The sequence below is a fragment of the Coregonus clupeaformis genome, unplaced genomic scaffold (genome assembly GCF_020615455.1).
Source record: "Coregonus clupeaformis isolate EN_2021a unplaced genomic scaffold, ASM2061545v1 scaf0342, whole genome shotgun sequence".
Classification (NCBI taxonomy): Eukaryota; Metazoa; Chordata; class Actinopteri; order Salmoniformes; family Salmonidae; genus Coregonus; species Coregonus clupeaformis.
The window spans coordinates 377,239-399,378 of record NW_025533797.1 but is presented as its reverse complement, the minus strand read 5'-3'; the positions used below and the strand labels follow the sequence as shown (position 1 = coordinate 399,378).

Here is a 22,140-nt window from a genome sequence, read left to right as displayed (position 1 = left end):
CACAGATGGTAATGCGCCGCCGCAACCTTCGCTCTCTCTCTCCCACTACTCTCTCCTCTTCTATCCTATCATCTCTTCCCTCTGCTCAATCCTTCTCCCTCCAATCTCCTGATTCTGCCTCCTCAACCCTCCTCTCCTCCCCTTTCTGCATCCTTTGACTCTCTGTGTCCCCTATCCTCCCGGCCGGCTCGGTCCTCCCCTCCAGCTCCGTGGCTTGATGACTCATTGCGAGCTCACAGAACAGAGCTCCGGGCAGCGGAGCGGAAATGGAAGAAAAGTAAACTCCCTGCCGACCTGGCATCTTTTCACTCCCTCCTCTCTACATTTTCTTCATCTGTTTCTGCTGCTAAGGCCACCTTCTACCACTCTAAATTCCAAGCATCTGCCTCTAACCCTAGGAAGCTCTTTGCCACCTTCTCCTCCCTCCTGAATCCTCCCCCCCCTCCTCTTTCTCTGTGGATGACTTCGTCAACCACTTTGAAAAGAAGGTTGACGACATCCGATCCTCGTTTGTTAAGTCTAATGACACTGCTGGTCCTGCTCACACTGCCCTACCCTATGCTTTGACTTCTTTCTCCCCTCTCTCTCCAGATAAAATCCTGCGACTTGTGACTGCAGGCCGCCCAACAACCTGCCCGCTTGACCCCATCCCCTCCTCCCTTCTCCAGACCATCTCCGGTGACCTTCTCTCCTACCTCACCTCGCTGATCAACTCATCCTTGACCGCTGGCCATGTCCCTTCCGTCTTCAAGAGAGCGAGAGTTGCTCCCCTTCTCAAAAAACCAACACTCGACCCCACTGATGTCAACAACTACAGACCAGTATCCCTTCTTTACTTTCTTTCCAAAACTATTGAGCGTGCCGTCTTTAGCCAACTCTCTTGCTATCTCTCTCAGAATGACCTTCTTGATCCAAACCAATCAGGTTTCAGGACTGGTCATTCAACTGAGACTGCTCTTCTCTGTGTCACGGATACTCTCCGCACTGCTAAAGCTAACTCTCTCTCCTCTGCTCTTGTCCTTCTAGACCTGTCTGCTGCCTTTGATACTGTGAACCATCAGATCCTCCTCTCCACCCTCTCCGAGCTGGGCATCTCCGGCGCGGCTCACTCCTGGATTACGTCCTACCTGACCGGTCGCTCCCTACCAAGTGGCGTGGCGAGAAGCTGTCTCCGCACCACGTGCTCTCACCACTGGTGTCCCCCAGGGCTCAGTTCTAGGCCCTCTCCTTTTCTCCCTATACACCAAGTCACTTGGCTCTGTCATATCCTCACACAGCCTCTCCTATCATTGCTACGCTGACGATACACAACTAATCTTCTCCTTTCCCCCTTCTGATAACCAGGTGGCGAATCGCATCTCTGCATGTCTGGCAGACATATCAGTATGGATGACGGATCACCACCTCAAGCTGAACCCTGGCAAGACGGAGCTGCTCTTCCTCCCGGGGAAGGACTGCCCGTTCCATGATCTCGCCATCACGGTTGACAACTCCGTTGTGTCCTCCTCCCAGAGTGCGAAGAGCCTTGGCGTGACCCTGGACAACACCCTGTCGTTCTCCGCTAACATCAAGGCGGTGACCCGCTCCTGCAGGTTCATGCTCTACAACATTCGGAGAGTACGACCCTGCCTTACACAGGAAGCGGCACAGGTCCTAATCCAGGCACTTGTCATCTCCCCGTCTGGATTACTGCAACTCGCTGTTGGCTGGCCTCCCTGCATGTGCCATTAAACCCCTACAACTCATCCAGAATGCCGCAGCCCGTCTGGTGTTCAACCTTCCCAAGTTCTCTCACGTCACCCCCCCTCCTCCGCACACTCCACTGGCTTCCAGTTGAAGCTCGCATCCGTTACAAGACCATGGTGCTTGCCTTTGGAGCAGCGAGGGGAACGGCACCTCTGTACCTTCGGGCTCTGATCAGTCCCTACACCCAAACGAGGGCATTGCGTTCATCCACCTCTGGCCTGCTGGCTCCCCTTCCTCTGCGGAAGCATAGTTCCCGCTCAGCCCAGTCAAAACTGTTCGCTGCTCTGGCACCCCAATGGTGGAACAAGCTCCCTCACGACGCCAGGACAGCGGAGTCACTCACCACCTTCCGGAGACATTTGAAACCCCACCTCTTTAAGGAATACCTGGGATAGGATAAAGTAATCCTTCTACCCCCCAAAAAAAAAATTTGTAAAGTGGTTATCCCACTGGCTATAGGGTGAATGCATCAATTTGTGAGTCGCTCTGGACTAGAGCGTCTGCTAAATGACGTAAATGTGCCCTTGAGCAAGGCACTTAACCCTAATTGCTCCTGTAAGTCGCTCTGGATAAGAGTGTCTGCTAAATGACTAAACTGTAAATATCTAGGTGTCTGGTTAGACTGTAAACTCAACTTCCAGACTCACATAAAGAATCTCCAATCCAAAGTTAAATCTAGAATCGGCTTCCTATTTCGCAACAAAGCCTCCTTCACTCATGCTGCCAAACATGCCCTCGTAAAACTGACTATCCTACCGATCCTTGACTTCGGCGATGTCATTTACAAAATAGCCTCCAACACTCTACTCAGACTACATCCAATTTGCTATCACAGTGCCATCCGTTTTGTCTCCAAAGCCCCATACACTACCCACCACTGTGACCTGTACGCTCTTGTTGGCTGGTCCTCACTACATGTCCGTCGTCAAACCCACTGGCTCCAGGCCATCTATAAATCACTGCTAGGCAAATCCCCGCCTTATCTTAGCTCATTGGTCACCATAGCAGCACCCACCCGTAGTCTGCGCACCAGCAGGTATATCTCACTGGTCATTCCCAAAGCCAACACCTCCTTTGGCCGCCATTCCTTCCAGTTCTCTGCTGCCAATGACTGGAACGAATTGCAAAAATCTCTGAAGCTGGAGACTCTTATCTCCCTCACTAACTTTAAGCATCAGTTGTCAGAGCACCTTACCGATCACTGCACCTGTACACAGCCCATCTGAAATTAGCCCACCCAACTACCTCATCCCTATATTGTTATTTATTTTGCTCTTTTGCACCCCAGTATCTCTATTTGCACATAATCTCTTGCACATCTAGCATTCCAGTGTTAATACTATTGTAATTATTCTGCACTATAGCCTATTTATTGCCTTACCTCCATAACTTGCTACATTTGCACACACTGTATATATATTTTCTGTTGTATTTCTGACTTTGTTTTTTTTTTACCCCATATGTAACTCTGTGTTGTTTTTATTGCACTACTTTGCTTTATCTTGGCCAGGTCGCAGTTGTAAATGAGAACCTGTTCTCAACTGGCTTACCTGGTTAAATAAAGGTGAAATAAATAAATAAACTCCTTGTATATAGCCTCATTGTTATTTTATTGTGTTACTATTTTATTTTTATCTATTTGTTAATTTTGTTACTTTTTAACTCCATTGTTGGGAAAGGGCTCGTAAGTAAGCATTTCACAGTAAAGTCTACACTTGTTGTATTCGGTGCATGTGACAAATACAATTTGATTTTTATTTGATAGCAGTGTATAGGCTGGTGTTGACTGAAACTAATGAAGGATTGTGGCTTTAAACAATTTGTTAGAATGCCTTTTTATCAAAAACTATTCACTTTTGGGTATGATAAGGTATGTACAGTATTTCTGCCAACAGAAAATACATCTACTAATTGAACATCCTGGAATTTGCTGGTGCAGACATCCTGCAGCCCCCAGGACCTCCGTCAGTGTGACTTTATTGCTCCCCTCTGAGTCAGACTTAGGGCGTAGCTGCAGACTAAACCAGTAAAAGCATCCGATTCCAATCACTGTCACGAGCCAAATACAGTGGGGGAAAAAAAGTATTTAGTCAGCCACCATTTGTGCAAGTTCTCCCACTTAAAAAGATGAGAGAGGCCTGTAATTTTCATCATAGGTACACGTCAACTATGAAAGACAAATTGAGGAAAAAAAATCCAGAAAATCACATTGTAGGATTTTTAATGAATTTATTTGCAAATTATGGTGGAAAATAAATATTTGGTCACCTACAAACAAGCAAGATTTCTGGCTCTCACAGACCTGTAACTTCTTATTTAAGAGGCTCCTCTGTCCTCCACTCGTTACCTGTATTAATGGCACCTGTTTGAACTTGTTATCAGTATAAAAGACACCAAGACCAAAGAGCTGTCAAAGGACACCAGAAACAAAATTGTAGACCTGCACCAGGCTGGGAAGACTGAATCTGCAATAGGTAAGCAGCTTGGTTTGAAGAAATCAACTGTGGGAGCAATTATTAGGAAATGGAAGACATACAAGACCACTGATAATCTCCCTCGATCTGGGGCTCCACGCAAGATCTCACCCCGTGGGGTCAAAATGATCACAAGAACGGTGAGCAAAAATCCCAGAACCACACGGGGGACCTAGTGAATGACCTGCAGAGAGCTGGGACCAAAGTAACAAAGCCTACCATCAGTAACACACTACGCCGCCAGGCACTCAAATCCTGCAGTGCCAGACGTGTCCCCCTGCTTAAGCCAGTACATGTCCATGCCCGTCTGAAGTTTGCTAGAGTGCATTTGGATGATCCAGAAGAGGATTGGGAGAATGTCATATGGTCAGATGAAACCAAAATATAACTTTTTGGTAAAAACTAAACTCGTCGTGTTTGGAGGACAAAGAATGCTGAGTTGCATCCAAAGAACACCATACCTACTGTGAAGCATGGGGGTGGAAACATCATGCTTTGGGGCTGTTTTTCTGCAAAGGGACCAGGACGACTGATCCGTGTAAAGGAAAGAATGAATGGGGCCATGTATCGTGAGATTTTGAGTGAAAACCTCCTTCCATCAGCAAGGGCATTGAAGATGAAATGTGGTTGGGTCTTTCAGCATGACAATGATCCCAAACAAAACGCCCGGACAATGAAGGAGTGGCTTCGTAAGAAGCATTTCAAGGTCCTGGAGTGGCCTAGCCAGTCTCCAGATCTCAACCCCATAAATCTTTGGAGGGAGTTGAAAGTCCGTGTTGCCCAGCGACAGCCCCAAAACATCACTGCTCTAGAGGAGATCTGCATAGAGGAATGGGCCAAAATACAAGCAACAGTGTGTGAAAACCTTGTGAAGACTTACAGAAAACGTTTGACCTGTGTCATTGCCAACAAAGGGTATATAACAAAGTATTGAGAAACTTTTGTTATTGACCAAATACTTATTTTCCACCATAATTTGCAAATAAATTCATTAAAAATCCTACAATGTGATTTTCTGGATTTTTCTTTCTCATTTTGTCTGTCATAGTTGACGTGTACCTATGATGAAAATTACAGGCCTCTCTCATCTTTTTAAGTGGGAGAACTTGCACAATTGGTGGCTGACTAAATACTTTTTTCCCCCACTGTATATCATCCATTCACCCACACCGCGTCTCACAAAGACACAGCGGTTGGAACCAAAAATCTACAATTTGGACTCCAGACCAAAGGACACATTTCAACCGGTCTAATGTCCATTGCTCGTGTTTCTTGGCCCAAGTAAGTATCTTATTATTGGTGTCCTTTAGTAGTGGTTTATTTGCAGCACACTGTTGCTTGTATTTTGGCCCATTCCTCTATGCAGATCTCCTCTAGAGCAGTGATGTTTTGGGGCTGTCGCTGGGCAACACGGACTTTCAACTCCCTCCAAAGATTTATGGGGTTGAGATCTGGAGACTGGCTAGGCCACTCCAGGACCTTGAAATGCTTCTTACGAAGCCACTCCTTCATTGTCCGGGCGGTGTGTTTGGGATCATTGTCATGCTGAAAGACCCAACCACAATTCATCTTCAATGCCCTTGCTGATGGAAGGAGGTTTTCACTCAAAATCTCACGATACATGGCCCCATTCATTCTTTCCTTTACACGGATCAGTTCATGTTGAGATGTGTCTGTTACTTGAACTCTGTGAAGCATTTATTTGGGCTGCAATTTGTGAGGCTGGTAACTCTAATATCCACTCCTGTGGTGGTCCTCATGAGAGCCAGTTTCATCATAGCGCTTGATGGTTTTTGCGACTGCACTTAAAGAAACGTTCAAAGTTCTTGATGTTCCGTATTGACTGACCTTCATTTCTTAAAGTAATGATGGACTGTCGTTTCTCTTTGCTTATTTGAGCTGTTCTTGCCATAATATGGACTAATAGGGCTATCTTCTGTATACCCCCCCTAATTGTCACAACACAACTGATTGGCTCAAACGCATTAAGAAGGAAAGAAATGCTACAAATTAATTTTTAAGAATGCACACCTGTTAATTGAAATGCATTCCAGGTGACTACCTCATGAAGCTGGTTGAGAGAATGCCAAGAGTTTTCAAAGCTGTCATCAAAGCAAACGGTGGCTATTTGAAGAATCTCAATAAAATATTTTTTTATTTGTTTAACACTTTTTGGGTTACTACATGATTCCATATGTGTTATTTCGTAGTTTTGATGTCTTCACTAATATTATACAATGTAGAAAATAGTAAAAATAAAAAATAAACCTTGAATGAGTAGGTGTTCTAAAACTTTTGACCGGTAGTGTACGTGTGTGTAGCGTGTGTGTGCTAGCACTTGTATGTGTGTGTCTGTACCTTTGTGTGTCTCTTAAGTCCCCGCTGTTCCATAAGGTGTATAACTAGCTAGCTAATTTTGTCTAACTTAGTGTTGTTGTTAACACCTGGTTAGCATAACAACTAAACTCTAAATCGATCAGACTTGATTTACCAGGGATGATCGTAGCAGATCCTGTACTGACAGCTGTCTGGGTTCAGGTCTTGATGGGCTAAAATGTTTCTTCGCCTTTATGACAGTTCTTGAGTCTCATCTCATTGGTGTAAATCTGTAAATATGTTTTTCCCGTTGTCTTTCCTGCCTTGTTAGAACAGCCAAAAACACCACCGAAAATTACCGTGGTGATGAATGAACTAGTTTTAGGCACTGTTATCATGCAGTTCTGGGTAGCCACTCGGCTGTTGTCGTCGGAAGAATTAATGCGGTGGTCTTCCAAAATGGCTGCCAGGAGGCATCGTACGTCAACTGCAAGCCCTCTATTACTTATTATAATTGTTGATACACTATAATATTTTTATTGTAAGAGAAACAAATGTTACGTTATATTCCATTATATTCTTAGTGTAAAATATACAGGATGTGTGTTGACTGAATATGCGTGAGTGATGTCTGCTAAAGGAACAAGTTGATGGAGAAGCCATATAGCCTCGGCTACTAAGCACAGATAAGTACAACTCAAAATAAGTTATTCTGTTCCTTTGAAATATTTTGTCTTAGTATCATGTTTTTTATGACCTTCCTAAAAAAAAAAGCCTCTTATGAAGCAGACAATGCAGCCTTGATGAGGGGCGCAGATAAATAAATAAAGGCAATTAAATTGCTGTAGGCCGAATGTAGATTCTATCTCTACCATTTTTATTTTTTTAAATCAATTTCCCAACTGTGGATATTCTAGTAGGTCTATAGGCCTTAACCAATGTTCTCTGTAGATACACAGAGGCACAAGCAGTTGGGTGGTGATTCTTCACACATACAGTTGAAGTCGGAAGTTTACATACACCTTAGCCAAATACATTTAAACTCCGTTTTTCACAATTCCTGACATTTAATCCTAGTAAACATTCCCTGTCTTAGGTCAGTTAGGTTCACCTCTTTATTTAAAAAATGTGAAATGTCAGAATAATAGAGTGATTTATTTAAGCTTTTATTTATTTCATCCCATTCCCAGTGGGTCAGAAGTTTACATACACTCAATTAGTATTTGGTAGCATTGCCTTTAAATTGTTTAACTTGGGTCAAACGTTTCGGGTAGCCTTCCACAAGCTTCCCACAATAAGTTGGGTGAATTTTGGCCCATTCCTCCTGACAGAGCTGGTGTAACTGAGTCAGGTTTGTAGGCCTCCTTACTTGCAACACTTTTTCAGTTCTGCCCACAAATTTTCTATAGGATTGAGGTCAGGGCTTTGTGATGGCCACTCCAATACCTTGACTTTGTTGTTCTTAAGCCATTTTGCCACAACTTTGGAAGTATGCTTGGGGTCATTGTCCATTTGGAAGACCCATTTGCGACCAAGCTTTAACTCCCTGACTGATGTCTTGAGATGTTTCTTCAATATAGCCACATAATTTTCCTTCCTCATGATGCCATCTATGTTGTGAAGTGCACCAGTCCCTCCTGCAGCAAAGCACCCCCACAGCATGATGCTGCCACCCCCGTGCTTCACGGTTGGGATGGTGTTTTTCGGCTTGCAAGTACCACCTTTTTCCTCCAAACATAACGATGGTCATTATGGCCAAACGGGTCTATTTTTGTTTCATCAGACCAGAGGACATTTCTCCAGAAAGTACAATCTATGTCCCCATGTGCAGTTGCAAACCGTAGTCTGGCTTTTTTATGGTGGTTTTGGAGCAGTGGCTTCTTCCTTGCTGAGCGGCCTTTCAGGTTATGTTGATATATGACTTCTTTTACTGTGGATATATAGTGAGGAGAACAAGTATTTGATACACTGCCGATTTTGCAGGTTTTCCTACTTACAAAGCATGTAGAGGTCTGTAATTTTTATCATAGGTACACTTCAACTGTGAGAGACGGAATCTAAAAAAAAAAAACAGAAAATCACATGTGTGATTTTTAAGTAATTAATTAGCATTTTATTGCATGACATAAGTATTTGATCACCTACCAACCAGTAAGAATTCCGGCTCTCACAGACCTGTTAGTTTTTCTTTAAGAAGCCCTCCTGTTCTCCACTCATTACCTGTATTAACTGCACCTGTTTGAACTCGTTACCTGTATAAAAGACACCTGTCCACACACTCAATCAAACAGACTCCAACCTCTCCACAATGGCCAAGACCAGAGAGCTGTGTAAGGACATCAGGGATAAAATTGTAGACCTGCACAAGGCTGGGATGGGCTACAGGACAATAGGCAAGCAGTTTGGTGAGAAGGCAACAACTGTTGCCGCAATTATTAGAAAATGGAAGAAGTTCAAGATGATGTCAATCACCCTCGGTCTGGGGCTCCATGCAAGATCTCACCTCGTGAGGCATCAATGATCATGAGGAAGGTGAGGGATCAGCCCAGAACTACACGGCAGGACCTGGTCAATGACCTGAAGAGAGCTGGCACCACAGTCTCAAAGAAAACCATTAGTAACACATTACTCCGTCATGGATTAAAATCCTGCAGCGCACGAAAGGTCCCCCTGCTCAAGCCAGCGCATGTCCAGGCCCGTCTGAAGTTTGCCAATGACCATCTGGATGATCCAGAGGAGGAATGGGAGAAGGTCATGTGGTCTGATGAGACAAAAATAGAGCTTTTTGGTCTAAACTCCACTCGCTGTGTTTGGAGGAAGAAGAAGGATGAGTACAACCCCCAAGAACACCATCCCAACCATGAAGCATGGAGGTGGAAACATCATACTTTGGGGATGCTTTTCTGCAAAGGGGACAGGACGACTGCACCGTATTGAGGGGAGGATGGATGGGGCCATATCGTGAGATTTTGGCCAACAACCTCCTTCTCTCAGTAAGAGCATTGAAGATGGGTCGTGGCTGGGTCTTCCAGCATGACAACGACACAAAACACACAGCCAGGGCAACTAAGGAGTGGCTCCGTAAGAAGCATCTCAAGGTCCTGGAGTGGCCTAGCCAGTCTCCAGACCTGAACCCAATAGAAAATCTTTGGAGGGAGCAGAAAGTCCGTATTGCCCAGCGACAGCCCCAAAACCTGAAGGATCTGGAGAAGGTCTGTATGGAGGAGTGGGCCAAAATCCATGCTGCAGTGTGTGCAAACCTGGTCAAGACCTTCAGGAAACGTATGATCTCTGTAATTGCAAACAAAGGTTTCTGTACCAAATATTAAGTTCTGCTTTTCTGATGTATTAAATAATTATGTCATGCAATATAATGCAAGTGAATTACTTTGAAATCATACAATGTGATTTTCCGTCTCTCACAGTTGAAGTGTACCTATGATAAAAATTACAGACCTCTACATGCTTTGTAAGTAGGAAAACCTGCAAAATCGGCAGTGTATCAAATACTTGTTCTCCCCACTGTAGATAATTTTGTACCTCCAGCATCTTCACAAGGTCCTTTGCTGTTGTTCTGGGATTGATTTGCATTTTTCGCACCAAAGTATGTTCATCTCTAGGAGACAGAACGCATCTCCTTCCTGAGCGGTATGACGGCTGCGTGGTCCCATGGTGTTTATACTTGTGTACTATTGTTTGTACAGATGAACGTGGTACCTTCAGGCGTTTGTAAATTGCTCCCAAGGATGAACCAGATTTGTGGAGGTCTACAATGTTTTTTCTGAGGTCTTGGCTAATTTCTTTAGATTTTCCCATGATGTCAAGCAAAGAGGCACTGAGTTTGAAGGTAGGCCTTGAAATACATCCACAGGTACACCTCCAATTGACTCAAATGATGTTAATTAGCATATCAGATGCTTCTAAATCCATGACATCATGTTCTGGAATTTTCCAAGCTTTTTAAAGACATAGTCAACTTAGTGTATGTAAAATTCTGACCCACTGGAATTGTGATACAGTGAATTATAAGTGAAATAATCTGTCTGTAAACAATTGTTGAAAAATGTACTTGTCATGCACAAAGTAGATGTCCTAACCGACTTGCCAAAACTATAGTTTGTTAACAAGAAATGTGTAGAGTGGCAATGTATTCGAACATAAAGTCTTTTAAAGTTTTATATTTCGAATTCAATATCACAGACCAGATTTGCCGTAATGAAAAATGCATCAACCCAGAACAAATGTCAATTTATTATAATCTAATAAAAAGCATGACCTGGCACACACCCAGAGAACATCACTTAGTGTAGAGGTGCTGACCAATGGAGAGTAAACTGTAAGCTATATAAACAAATAAAGAGAGTCTCACTGTCACGATCGTCGGTAAGAGAGGAGGACCAAGGCGCAGCGTTGCAGGCAAACATACTCTTTATTTAGCGAAATACGACAAAATAAACAAAACGATAACGTGACAGTCTAACACAAACCAACTCGAAACAAGATCCCACAACTAATGTGGGAAAACAGCCTCTATAAGTATGGCTCCCAATCAGAGACAACCAGCCACAGCTGACACTCGTTGCCTCTGATTGGGAACCACTCTGGCCAACACAGAAATACCATACCTAGACTCCCGACATAGAAAAACAACACATAGATCTACACACCCTGGCTCAACATAACAGTGTCCCCAGAGCCAGGGCGTGACACTCACACTCCATGTATAAACTCCCAGCAATTTATTGGGTAAGAAACCACCAACGTTTCGGCATCATTGTGCCTTCTTCAGGGTAATGTCATGAATGCTTGAACCTGGTTATGTAGACAAACAGTAGTGCAACCAATGACAATAGTGAGGGGTGTGTCATAATTGCTAGGTTAATCAGAATGAATTAAGCGAAACTGTTAAAAGACAATAGCCCACAACATGTTGAATATATTATGCCATTGTTATCATTTGTATCAACATACATTGTTTCATTTAATTTCACATCTATATTTAAATATTTCCAATTTAATTAAATGTTTTTGTTACATGTAATCTTTTGGTTCAACCATAATGCATAATAAGCATCATCAACAGGGTGAACATATTGGGTGTACGCTGATAAGCTGTAGAAAGAATGCATTCATTTTCAAGACCTGTTCACGAAAAATATAATTGGTCATAAGAAGGGCCTGAGATCAAAGTCAATATTCAGACCACTTGGGGTCAATGTTTTAAAGTAGGATATCCAGTAGGCCTCCTCTGTAGTAGTAGGGTCTCGATGTTACCTCTTCTCCTTGGTAGAGCAACATGCTCAATGCCTGTTTATTTGAGGGAGGAGATGGGATGGTTAGCTTCAACAAAGTGAGCTGCTACTACCACCCCACGATACCTACCAATTGAGATCCAGGACGGGCCCCCAGTCCAACAGGAGCTAAATGTATTCAACTTATCAAGTAAGACCCTGACACCAGCCCACCTTAGTGTTCTCTTTTGTACCTACTACATACATTAATGACTTTGACGTCCAGATAGATCTATTCAAGTTTTTCCGTAATCTGAGATTGCGTGAGTTCTTTGATAAGAGTGAAATTTACATGACCACTTGAAATGTCATCCTCAGTGAAATATACAGTCGTGGTCAAACGTTTTGAGAATGACACAAATATTAATTTTCACAAAGTCTGCTGCCTCAGGTTTTATAATGGCAATTTGCATATACTCCAGAATGTTATGAAGAGTGATCAGATGAATTGCAATTAATTGCAAAGTCCCTCTTTGCAATGAAAATGAACTTAATCTCAAAAAAACATTTCTAATGTATTTCAGCCCTGCCACAAAAGGACCAGCTGACATCATGTCAGTGATTCTCTCGTTAACACAGGTGAGAGTGTTGACGAGGCCAAGGCTGGAGATCACTCTGTCATGCTGATTGAGTTAGAATAACAGACTGGAAGCTTTAAAAGGAGGGTGGTGCTTGAAATCATTGTGCTTCCTCTGTTAACCATGGTTACCTGCAAGGAAACACGTGCCATCATCATTGCTTTGCACTAAAAGGGCTTCACAGACAAGGATATCGCTGCTAGTAAGATTGCACCTAAATCAACCATTTATCAGATCATCAAGAACTTCAAGGAGAGAGGTTCAATTGTTGTGAAGAAGGCATCAGCGCGCCCAAGAAAGTCCAGCAAGCGCCAGGACCGTCTCCTAAAGTTGATTCAGCTGCGGGATCGGGGCACCACCAGTACAGAGCTTGCTCAGGAATGGCAGCAGGCAGGTGTGAGTGCATCTGCACGCACAGTGAGGCAAAGACTTTTGGAGGATGGCCTGGTGTCAAGAAGGGCAGCGAGGAAGCCACTTCTCTCCAGGAAAAACATCAGGGACAGACTGATATTATGCAAAAGGTACAGGGATGGGACTGCTGAGGACTGGGGTAAAGTCATTTTCTCTGATGAATCCCCTTTCCCATTGTTTGGGGCATCCGGAAAAAACTTGTCCGGAGAAGACAAGGTGAGCACTACCATCAGTCCTGTGTCATGCCAACAGTAAGCATCCTGAGACCATTCATGTGTGGGGTTGCTTCTCAAGGGAGTGGGCTCACTCACAATTTTGCCTAAGAACACAGCCATGAATAAAGAATGGTACCAACACATCCTCCTAGAGCAACTTCTCCCAACCATCCAAGAAGAGTTTGGTGACGAACAATGCCTTTTCCAGCATGATGGAGCACCTTGCCATAAGGCAAAAGTGATTACTAAGTGGCTCGGGGAACAAAACATTTACATTTTGGGTCCATGGCCAGGAAACTCCCCAGACCTTAATCCCATTGAGAACTTGTGGTCAATCCTCAAGAGGCGAGTGGACAAACAAAAACCCACAAATTCTGACAAACTCCAAGCATTGATTATGCAAGAATGGGCTGCCATCAGTCAGGATGTGGCCCAGAAGTTAATTGACAGCATGCCAGGGCGGATTGCAGAGGTCTTGAAAAAGAAGGGTCAACACTGCAAATATTGACTCTTTGCATAAACTTAATGTAATTGTCAATAAAAGCCTTTGACACTTATGGAATGCTTGTAATTATACTTCAGTATACCATAGTAACATCTGACAAAAATATCTAAAAACACTGAAGCAGCAAACTTTGTGAAGACAAATACCTGTGTCATTCTCAAAACTGTACACATAGGTCCACCACGTTAATCTATAGACTTACCTGCCCTACCATGAGTCAAGCAGCAGATGGAGCCATCAACCAAGCTGAGGTACCTGAGAACTCTGAGAGAACCACATTTAGAGCAAAAGGTTCATTCGTACCGCCACCCAAATGCAATGCATCCATAGAAACCTTCTGCAGGATTGTTGAAAATAATTTAGGTGACCTACTGAAAGACAAACAGAAACACAAATCCTATGATAACCTGTGTATAGACGAGAGAACGGCTCTTAAGGACTTACAATCAGATCCTTCGATTATCATTAAAAAAATGTGACAAAGGAGGAGGATTTGTATACAAACCAAATGTGACTATGTGAATGAATGTCGCTGACAACTATCTAAAGGTGACTTCTACAAACTGAATCATGAGAATTCCAACATAATATCACATCCACAGTGGAAAGCTATTTGGAATCAGGACAAATCACCCCCAAAAAAATTGAATTGCTATGTATGAAATCCCCTAAGAAATGTCCTTTTTATACATTCGCTAAATTACATAAACAAGGGAGGAGGATGAATGCAGCAACTGACTCTATGACGTCCAACATTTCTAAGATTGTGGACCACCACAATAAACCAATTGTTGAGAATATCCCATCTTATGTCTAAGACACTAGTCACATGATCTCATTGATAGAGAATGATAAACAATACTCAAAATGCAGATGTTTATTTCAACTAAATTTCAACTATATTTTAGTTGCACTTCCCCCCTGCTCCACGACCACGGGTCGTTGCTGAGATGATCTATGTAGTTGTTGCAATGGCCTTCACAAGTTAATGTTTGCTTGTAGGCTTGGCAGAGTTACGGATGAATGTTTTCAGTTGATGCCAAACAAGTTTGATCAGGTTCAAATCAGGAGATCTACATGTAGAGTTGAAGAAAAGAAAACAGTTAGACATGCTGTAGGCCTACAGTAGGCATGATGAGTCTCACTACTGTAGAAGTGTTGAGTCATGTGTTGTGAAAAAGTTTTGTAGGTCTACTTAATCTGCTGGCGTCTTGACCCAGTTTATGCCCTCTTTTACAATGCAAACCCGGGCCGCAGTATGTTTTGGGTCATTGTCTGCATTTGGTGAAAAAAAGACATTAGCCTAATAGCCAACATTAGGTAAAATAATAGATATAAGCATACTGTACATGTAAATAGGCCTAAACATAACAAATTAAACATGGCTAGTAGCCTACCTTGAAAGAAACAATGTGGTCCCAGAAAACAATCCCATCTCAAGCCTGAATAAGGAAGCAACAGTGAATTATTGTGGAACACATTGCAGTCCGTGAGGTGTAGGCTACAATATTTTATGTAGCCTTTGTTTGGTAAAGAGCTAAACTTAAAATAAAAAATCAGATATGGGCCTGGTCCCTGGCGAGAAATTGCTTTCCACACATCGAGATTGAGGGGCTCCTTGGGACTCGGCTTCTTTGATCTTCCTCGTTTTATTTCTCGCATGGAATAGCCATCATTTCTCAGAACAAGAATAGACTGACAAGTTTCAAAATAAAGTTATTTGTTTCTGGACATTTTGAGCCTGTAATCGAACCCACAATTGCTGACGCTCCAGATACTCAACTAGTCTCAAGAAGGCCAGTTTTATTTCTTCTTTAATCAGCACAACAGTTTTCAGCTGTGCTAACATAATTGCGAAAGGGTTTTCTAATGATCAATTAGCCTTTTAAAATGATAAACTTGGATTAGCAAACACATCGTGCCATTGGAACACAGGACTGATGGTTGCTGATAATGGGCCTCTGTAGGCCTATGTAGATATTCTATAAAAAATCAGCCGTTTCCAGCTACATTAGCCATTTACAACATTAACAATGTCTACACTGTATTTCTGATCAATTTGATGTTATTTTAATGGACAAAAAAATTGCTTTTCTTTTAAAAAAAATGACATTTTTAAGTGACCCCAAACTTTTGAACAGTAGTGTACCTGTTATCAAAGTCCCCAGAGTCTGCAGCACCACTAAGCAAGGGGCACCACCAAGCAAGCGGCACAACGAAGACCAAGGAGCTCTCCAAACAGGTCAGGGACAAAGTTGTGGAAAAGTACAGATCAGGGTTGGGTTATAAAAAAATATCAGAAACTGAACATCCCACGGAGCACCATTAAATCCATTATTAAAAAATTGAAAGAATATGGCACCACAACAAACTTGCCAAGAGAGGGCCGCCCACCAAAACTCACGGATCAGGCAAGGAGGGCATTCATCAGAGAGGCAACAAAGAGACCAAAGATAACCCTGAAGGAGCTGCAAAGCTCCACAGCGGAGATTGGAATATCTGTCCATAGGACCACTTTAAGCCGTACACTCCACAAAGCTGGGCTTTACGGAAGAGTGGCCAGAAAAAAGCCATTGCTTAATGAAAAAAATAAGCAAACACGTTTGGTGTTCGCCAAAAGGCATGTGGGAGACTCCCCAAACATGTGGAAGAAGGTACTCTGGTCAGATGAGACTAAAATTGACCTTTTTGGCCATCAAGGAAAACACTATGTCTGGTGCAAACACAACACCTCTCATCACCCCAAGAACACCATCCATGGTGGTGGCAGCATCATGCTGTGGGGATGTTTTTCATCGGCAGGGACTGAGAAACTGGTCAGAATTGAAGGAATGATGGATGGCGCGGAATACAGGGAAATTCTTGAGGGAAACCTGTTTCAGTCTTCCAGAGATTTGAGACTGGGACGGAGGTTCACCATCCAGCAGGACAATGACCCTAAGCATACTGCTAAAGCAACACTTGAGTGGTTTAAGGGGAAACATTTAAATGTCTTGGAATAGCCTAGTCAAAGCCCAGACATCAATCCAATTGAGAATCTGTGGTATAACTTAAAGATTGCTGTACACTAACGGAACCCATCCAACTTGAAGGAGCTGGAGCAGTTTTGCCTTGAAGAATGGGTAAAAATCCCAGTGGCTAGATATGCCAAGCTTATAGAGACGTGCAGCTGTATTGCTGCAAAAGGTGGCTCTACAAAGTTATGCATGCTCAAGTTTTCAGTTTTTTTGTCTTATTTCTTCTTTGTTTCACAATAAAACATATTTTGCATCTTCAAAGTGGTAGGCATGTTGTGTAAATCAAATGATACAAACACCCAAAAAATCCATTGTAAGGCAACAAAATAGGAAAAATGCCAAGGGGGGTGAATACTTTCGCAAGCCACTGTATGTTTGGTCACTGTGGGGACGACGTCATCTATGCACTTATTGATGAAGCCAGTGACTGATGTTGTGTACTCCTCAATGCCATCGGAAGAATCCCAGAACATATTCCAGTCTGTGCTAGCAAAACAGTCCTGTAGCTTAGCATCAGCGTCATCTGACCACTTCTGTATTGAGCGAGTCACTGGTACTTCCTGCTTTAGTTTTTGCTTGTAAGCAGGAATCAGGAGGCTAGAATTATGGTCAGATTTGCCAAATGGAGGGCGAGGGAGAGCTTTGTACGCGTCTCTGTGTGTGGAGTAAATGTGGTCAAAAGTTTTTTTTCCTCTGGTTGCACATTTAACATGCTTGTTAGAAATGAGGTAAAACGGATGTAAGTTTCCCTGCATTAAAGTCCCCGGCCACTAGGAGCGCCGCCTCTAGATGAGCATTTTCTTGTTTGCTTATGGCCTTATACAGCTCGTTGAGTGTGGTCTTAGTGCCAGCATCGGTTTGTGGTTGTAAATAGACAGCTACAAAAAATATAGATGAAAACTCTGGTGATGACGAATGCCGAAGCCTGCCCGAACAAGGAGGGGAGGCAGCTTCGGAGGAAGTCGTGACAAGGAGTCAATACATGTTAGTCACCTTGGGCAGCAATAACAGCTGTGAGTCTTTCTGGATAAGTCTATAAAAGCTTTGTACACCTGGATTGTCCAATATTTGCACATTATTATTTTTCAAATTTCTTAAAGCTCTGTTAAATTGATTGTTGATCATTGCTAGACAGCCATTTTCAAGTCTTGCCATAGATTTTCAAGCCGATTTTAAGTCAAAACTGTAACTAGGCCACTCAGGAACATTCAATGTTGTCTTGGTAAGCAACTCCAGTGTATATTTGGCCTTGTGTTTTAGGTTATTGTCCTGCTGAAAGGTGAATTTGTCTCCCAGTTTCTGTTGCAAACTGAACCAGGTTTTCCTCTAGGATTTTGCCTGTGCTTAGCTCTATTCCAATTGTTTTTATTTATTTTACTCCCTAGTCCTTGCAGATGACAAGCATACCCATATCATGATTATAATATAATAATATATAATAAGCCATTTAGCAGACGCTTTTATCCAAAGCGACTTACAGTCATGCGTGCATACATTTTTTGTGTATGGGTGGTCCCAAGGATCGAACCCACTACCTTGGCGTTACAAGCACCATGCTCTACCAGCTGAGCTACAGAGGACCACCATGATGGTGGCTATGATTCATCCACCACTATGATTAAAAATATGAAGAGTAGTACTCTGGATTGGATTTGCCCCAAACATAACGTTTTGTATTCAGGGTCATTTCTTTGCCACATTTTCTGCAGTTTTACTTTAGTGCCTTATTGCAAACAGGATGAATGTTTTGGAATATTTTATTCTGTACAGGCTTCCTTCTTTTCACTCTGTCAGTTAGGTTAGTATTTTGGAGTAACTACAATGTTGTTGATCCATCCTCACTGTTTTAAAGTCACCATTGGCCTCATGGTGAAATCCCTGAGCGGTTACCTTCCTCTCCGGCAACTGAGTTAGGAAAAACACCTGTATCTTCGTAGTGACTGGGTGTATTTATACACCATCCAAAGTGTAATTAATAACTTCACCATGCTCAAAGGTGCTGTTTTTTTTACCAGTGGGTGCCCTTCTTTGCGAGGAATTGGAAAACCTCCCTGGTCTTTGTGGTTGAATCTGTGTTTGAAATTCACTGCCCGGCTGAGGAACCTTAAATGTAATTGTATGTATGTGCTACAGGGATGAGGTAGTCATTCAAAAACCATGTTAAACACTATTATTGCACACAGTCGATGCAACTTATCTGACTTGTTAAGCACAATTTTACTCATCGTTGTAGTGTCTTAAGGCCTGGGTAAGGCCAAAATGTCAAAAATTCAAAAAACCTGAATTATGTATACGTCAAAACATATTCAGCCAGCTCTAGAATAAAGTTTGTTGGTGGGTATTTGTTAGTATCTCGGTCTCTCAAATAGTGAGCTAGGGCTGCCAGCATGGGGAATGCTGGTATATTTACTCCCGACATCTAATGTGCCAAAATACCGTCTTCAGTTAATCCCATTATTGGTGAGATCTTATTTATGAAGTCTATAGTATTTCACATATGATGGCAATGCTTGCACATGAGATTTAATAAGAGTCTACAAAGTTCGACAATGTGCCGAAAACCTGACATACAAATTAAGCTCCAACACAAAATGACATTTTTATTTATTTCTTAGCCAGAATAAATAGTATCTTCAAATTAATTATATTCTCACTCTGTAGGCAAAACTTTTGTTTACAAACTAGGCTTATGAGCGGACACATTTCAATATTTACATAGCAAGGCACAACAGAACTGCTGTAAGCAAATTAAAAACATGTCTTAACTATTTATTGTCTAGCCTAATAAATAACACATTCAGTGCAAATCAGGAACGAGACAGGACCAGTGCATTTGGCAAATTTATATTTTCAAAAAAAAAAGGTGGATTTGCCAAATCAGTAATTTTGATAATCAAAGTCAATGTAAGAAAGGCTCTCTACACACCCGCAAAGTTATGGTTTAAGTGAGAGAGAAAAAAGTGGTCAATTCTTGCTCTATATGGGTTTGAATGCAACTTGACTGGAAAGGTATATAATATGTAAACTCCAAGCAAAATAGATTATTATTTCACTACCAAACAACATCTACATAAAACATTGTGCATTACAAGCAGCTTATGTAAATCCAGGAGCTGGGTACCACATGATTTTAAACACTGCACCATGTCAGTTGATATACATGGACGGGAGGGTGGGATTCAATGTTTTCTACTCTGTTTCCAACTGGGGGACTTCTTGCTTTTCTCCTGGTCTCTCAGGCTCCTCTTCTGTGTGTACGGTCTCTGCGGCCTCTGGTTTCTCTACATTGGGGTCTGGGGTCTCCTCTGTAGACTGGGCCTTTTCAACTTGGGGCTCCACTTCATCAGAAGGGGCCTCCAGCTCCTTCTCATCTGCAACCAGAAGACAGACATTAACAATACAATCTACCACTTGTTTGTTTCTGATAACAGGACTCTCTCTCTGCCTCTGAGCCACTATGTACAAATCACACATTCATAAGCCACTATAATATATTTACTGTATAATATTACTGTCAAACTGTCAGAGCAGCCTATCAAACATTACTAGAATATCAGAGAAAGAAGTGGGGGGGGTGAATGAGTTAAATAATTTTAACAGTCAAAACATTAAATCACTACAACTTTGTGTAATTACACAACAATAATAATTTGCAGCATGCACAGCCTGTTAATATTATACCCAATGACCCGATCTGCAAACGCTGAAGCTTTACATTACTCCAGAATTAAGTTAATTATCAACAACTCTCAGGGTTAAAAGAGTGGAATCAGTATAATGGTCAATTGATGGTCATTTTAATGGTCCAACATGAAATAATGCAGCAACATCATTGTGATGCCATGCCATGTGTAGCTGTGATATCAGACAGAAGGGTAAAACTGGAATTTCAGTTAATTTCCTGAATTAAAAATAAATTGACCCCAACTCTGGTTGTTAGTTGCTTGATCATATTAAGATTGTGATACGATTATGGGGCCAGATGCCACAAGAAGCCACATCATTTAAATAGCCTTTAATTAGGGTAAGTGATTGGTAGGACTAAAATCATTATTTGTAAGGGAATGCAAAGCACCAGGCTGTGGTAAGATGGGACCTTTGTGGTGATGGTGGACAATGGCGAAACTGTGCACTGAACTCCATGAAGCAGTTGCTAAAGACACAGTGGGCACCCTGGTAGCCACATGACTGGGACCACAGTCTTCACTTTGATCAGCTATTCAAAGACAATGTATAAAGCAATGGTAAATATTATAAAACAAACATGCACAAAAATGGTTAATTGATCATTGAGTTTATAGCAAAACACTATGCTACATTTACCATGTAATTCTAATGACCTGAAGATTATGAATTCATGACTAACCAAGTTGGTCACTCTGTCATTTAGGTTAGTATTGTGGAGTAACTACAATGTTGTTGATCCATCCTCAAGTTCTCTCCCATCACAGCCATTAAACTCTGTAACTGTCTTAAAGTCACCTTTGGACTCATTGTGAAATCCCTGACCAGTTTCGTTCCTCTCCGGCAAATTAGTTAGGAAGGATGCCTATATCTTTGTAGTAACTGGGTATATTGATACAGCATCCAAAATGCAATTAATAACTTCACCATGCTCAAAGGGATATTCAATGCTTTTTTTTTGTTTACCCATCTACCGATAGGTGCCCTTCTTTGCGAGGCATGGTCTTTGCGGTTGAATCTGTGTTTGAAATTCACTGCTCGACAGAGGGACCTTACAGATAATTGTACAGTGGGGAAAAAAAGTATTTCGTCAGCCACCAATTGTGCAAGTTCTCCCACTTAAAAAGATGAGAGAGGCCTGTAATTTTCATCATAGGTACACGTCAACTATGACAGACAAAATGAGAAAAAAAATCCAGAAAATCACATTGTAGGATTTTTTATGAATTTATTTGCAAATGAAGGTGGAAAATAAGTATTTGGTCAAAGTTTCTCAATACTTTGTTATATACCCTTTTTTGGCAATGACACAGGTCAAACGTTTTCTGTAAGTCTTCACAAGGTTTTCACACACTGTTGCTGGTATTTTGGCCCATTCCTCCATGCAGATCTCCTCTAGAGCAGTGATGTTTTGGGGCTGTCGCTGGGCAACACGGACTTTCAACTCCCTCCAAAGATTTTCTATGGGGTTGAGATCTGGAGACTATAACATTTTCCGTCTAGATAGAACTGCCAAAGGGGGTGGAGTTGCAATCTACTGTAGAGATAGAGCTCTGCAGTCTATCATACTATCCAGGTCTGTGCCCAAACAGTTTGAGCTTCTAGTTCTAAAAATCCACCTTTCCAGAAATAAGTCTCTCACTGTTGCCGCTTGCTACAGACCCCCCTCAGCCCTGGACACCATATGTGAATTGATTGCCCCCCATTTATCCTCAGAGTTTGTACTGCTTGGTGACCTAAATTGGGATATGCTTAATACCCCAGCCATCCTACAATCCAAGCTAGATGCCCTCAACCTCATGCAAATTATCAACGAACCTACCAGGTACAACCCTAAATCCGTAAACATGGGTACCCTCATAGATATCATCCTGACTAACATACCCTCTAAATACACCTCAGC

The 22,140-nt window shown here is 42.2% G+C and overlaps 1 protein-coding gene across 6 annotated transcripts in view; it reads right to left on the bottom strand.

The window, feature by feature from the left end:
* Window positions 1-19,133: 19,133 nt before the first annotated feature.
* Window positions 19,134-22,140, bottom strand: part of LOC121555913 (endoplasmic reticulum junction formation protein lunapark-B-like) — a 30,509-nt gene continuing 27,502 nt past the window's right edge. For 3 of the 6 annotated variants that reach the window (XM_045214942.1, XM_045214944.1, XM_045214943.1), the window contains exons 13-14: window positions 20,629-20,769; window positions 19,134-19,924 (exon numbers count right to left, since the gene is read on the bottom strand). In XM_045214942.1, coding sequence (XP_045070877.1) covers window positions 19,743-19,924; window positions 20,629-20,769 — 323 coding nt within the window. In that variant the 3' untranslated portion in view covers window positions 19,134-19,742. The remainder of the gene's footprint in view (window positions 19,925-20,628; window positions 20,770-22,140) is intronic. The other 3 variants (XM_045214946.1, XM_045214947.1, XM_045214945.1) reach the window with 2 other exon arrangements.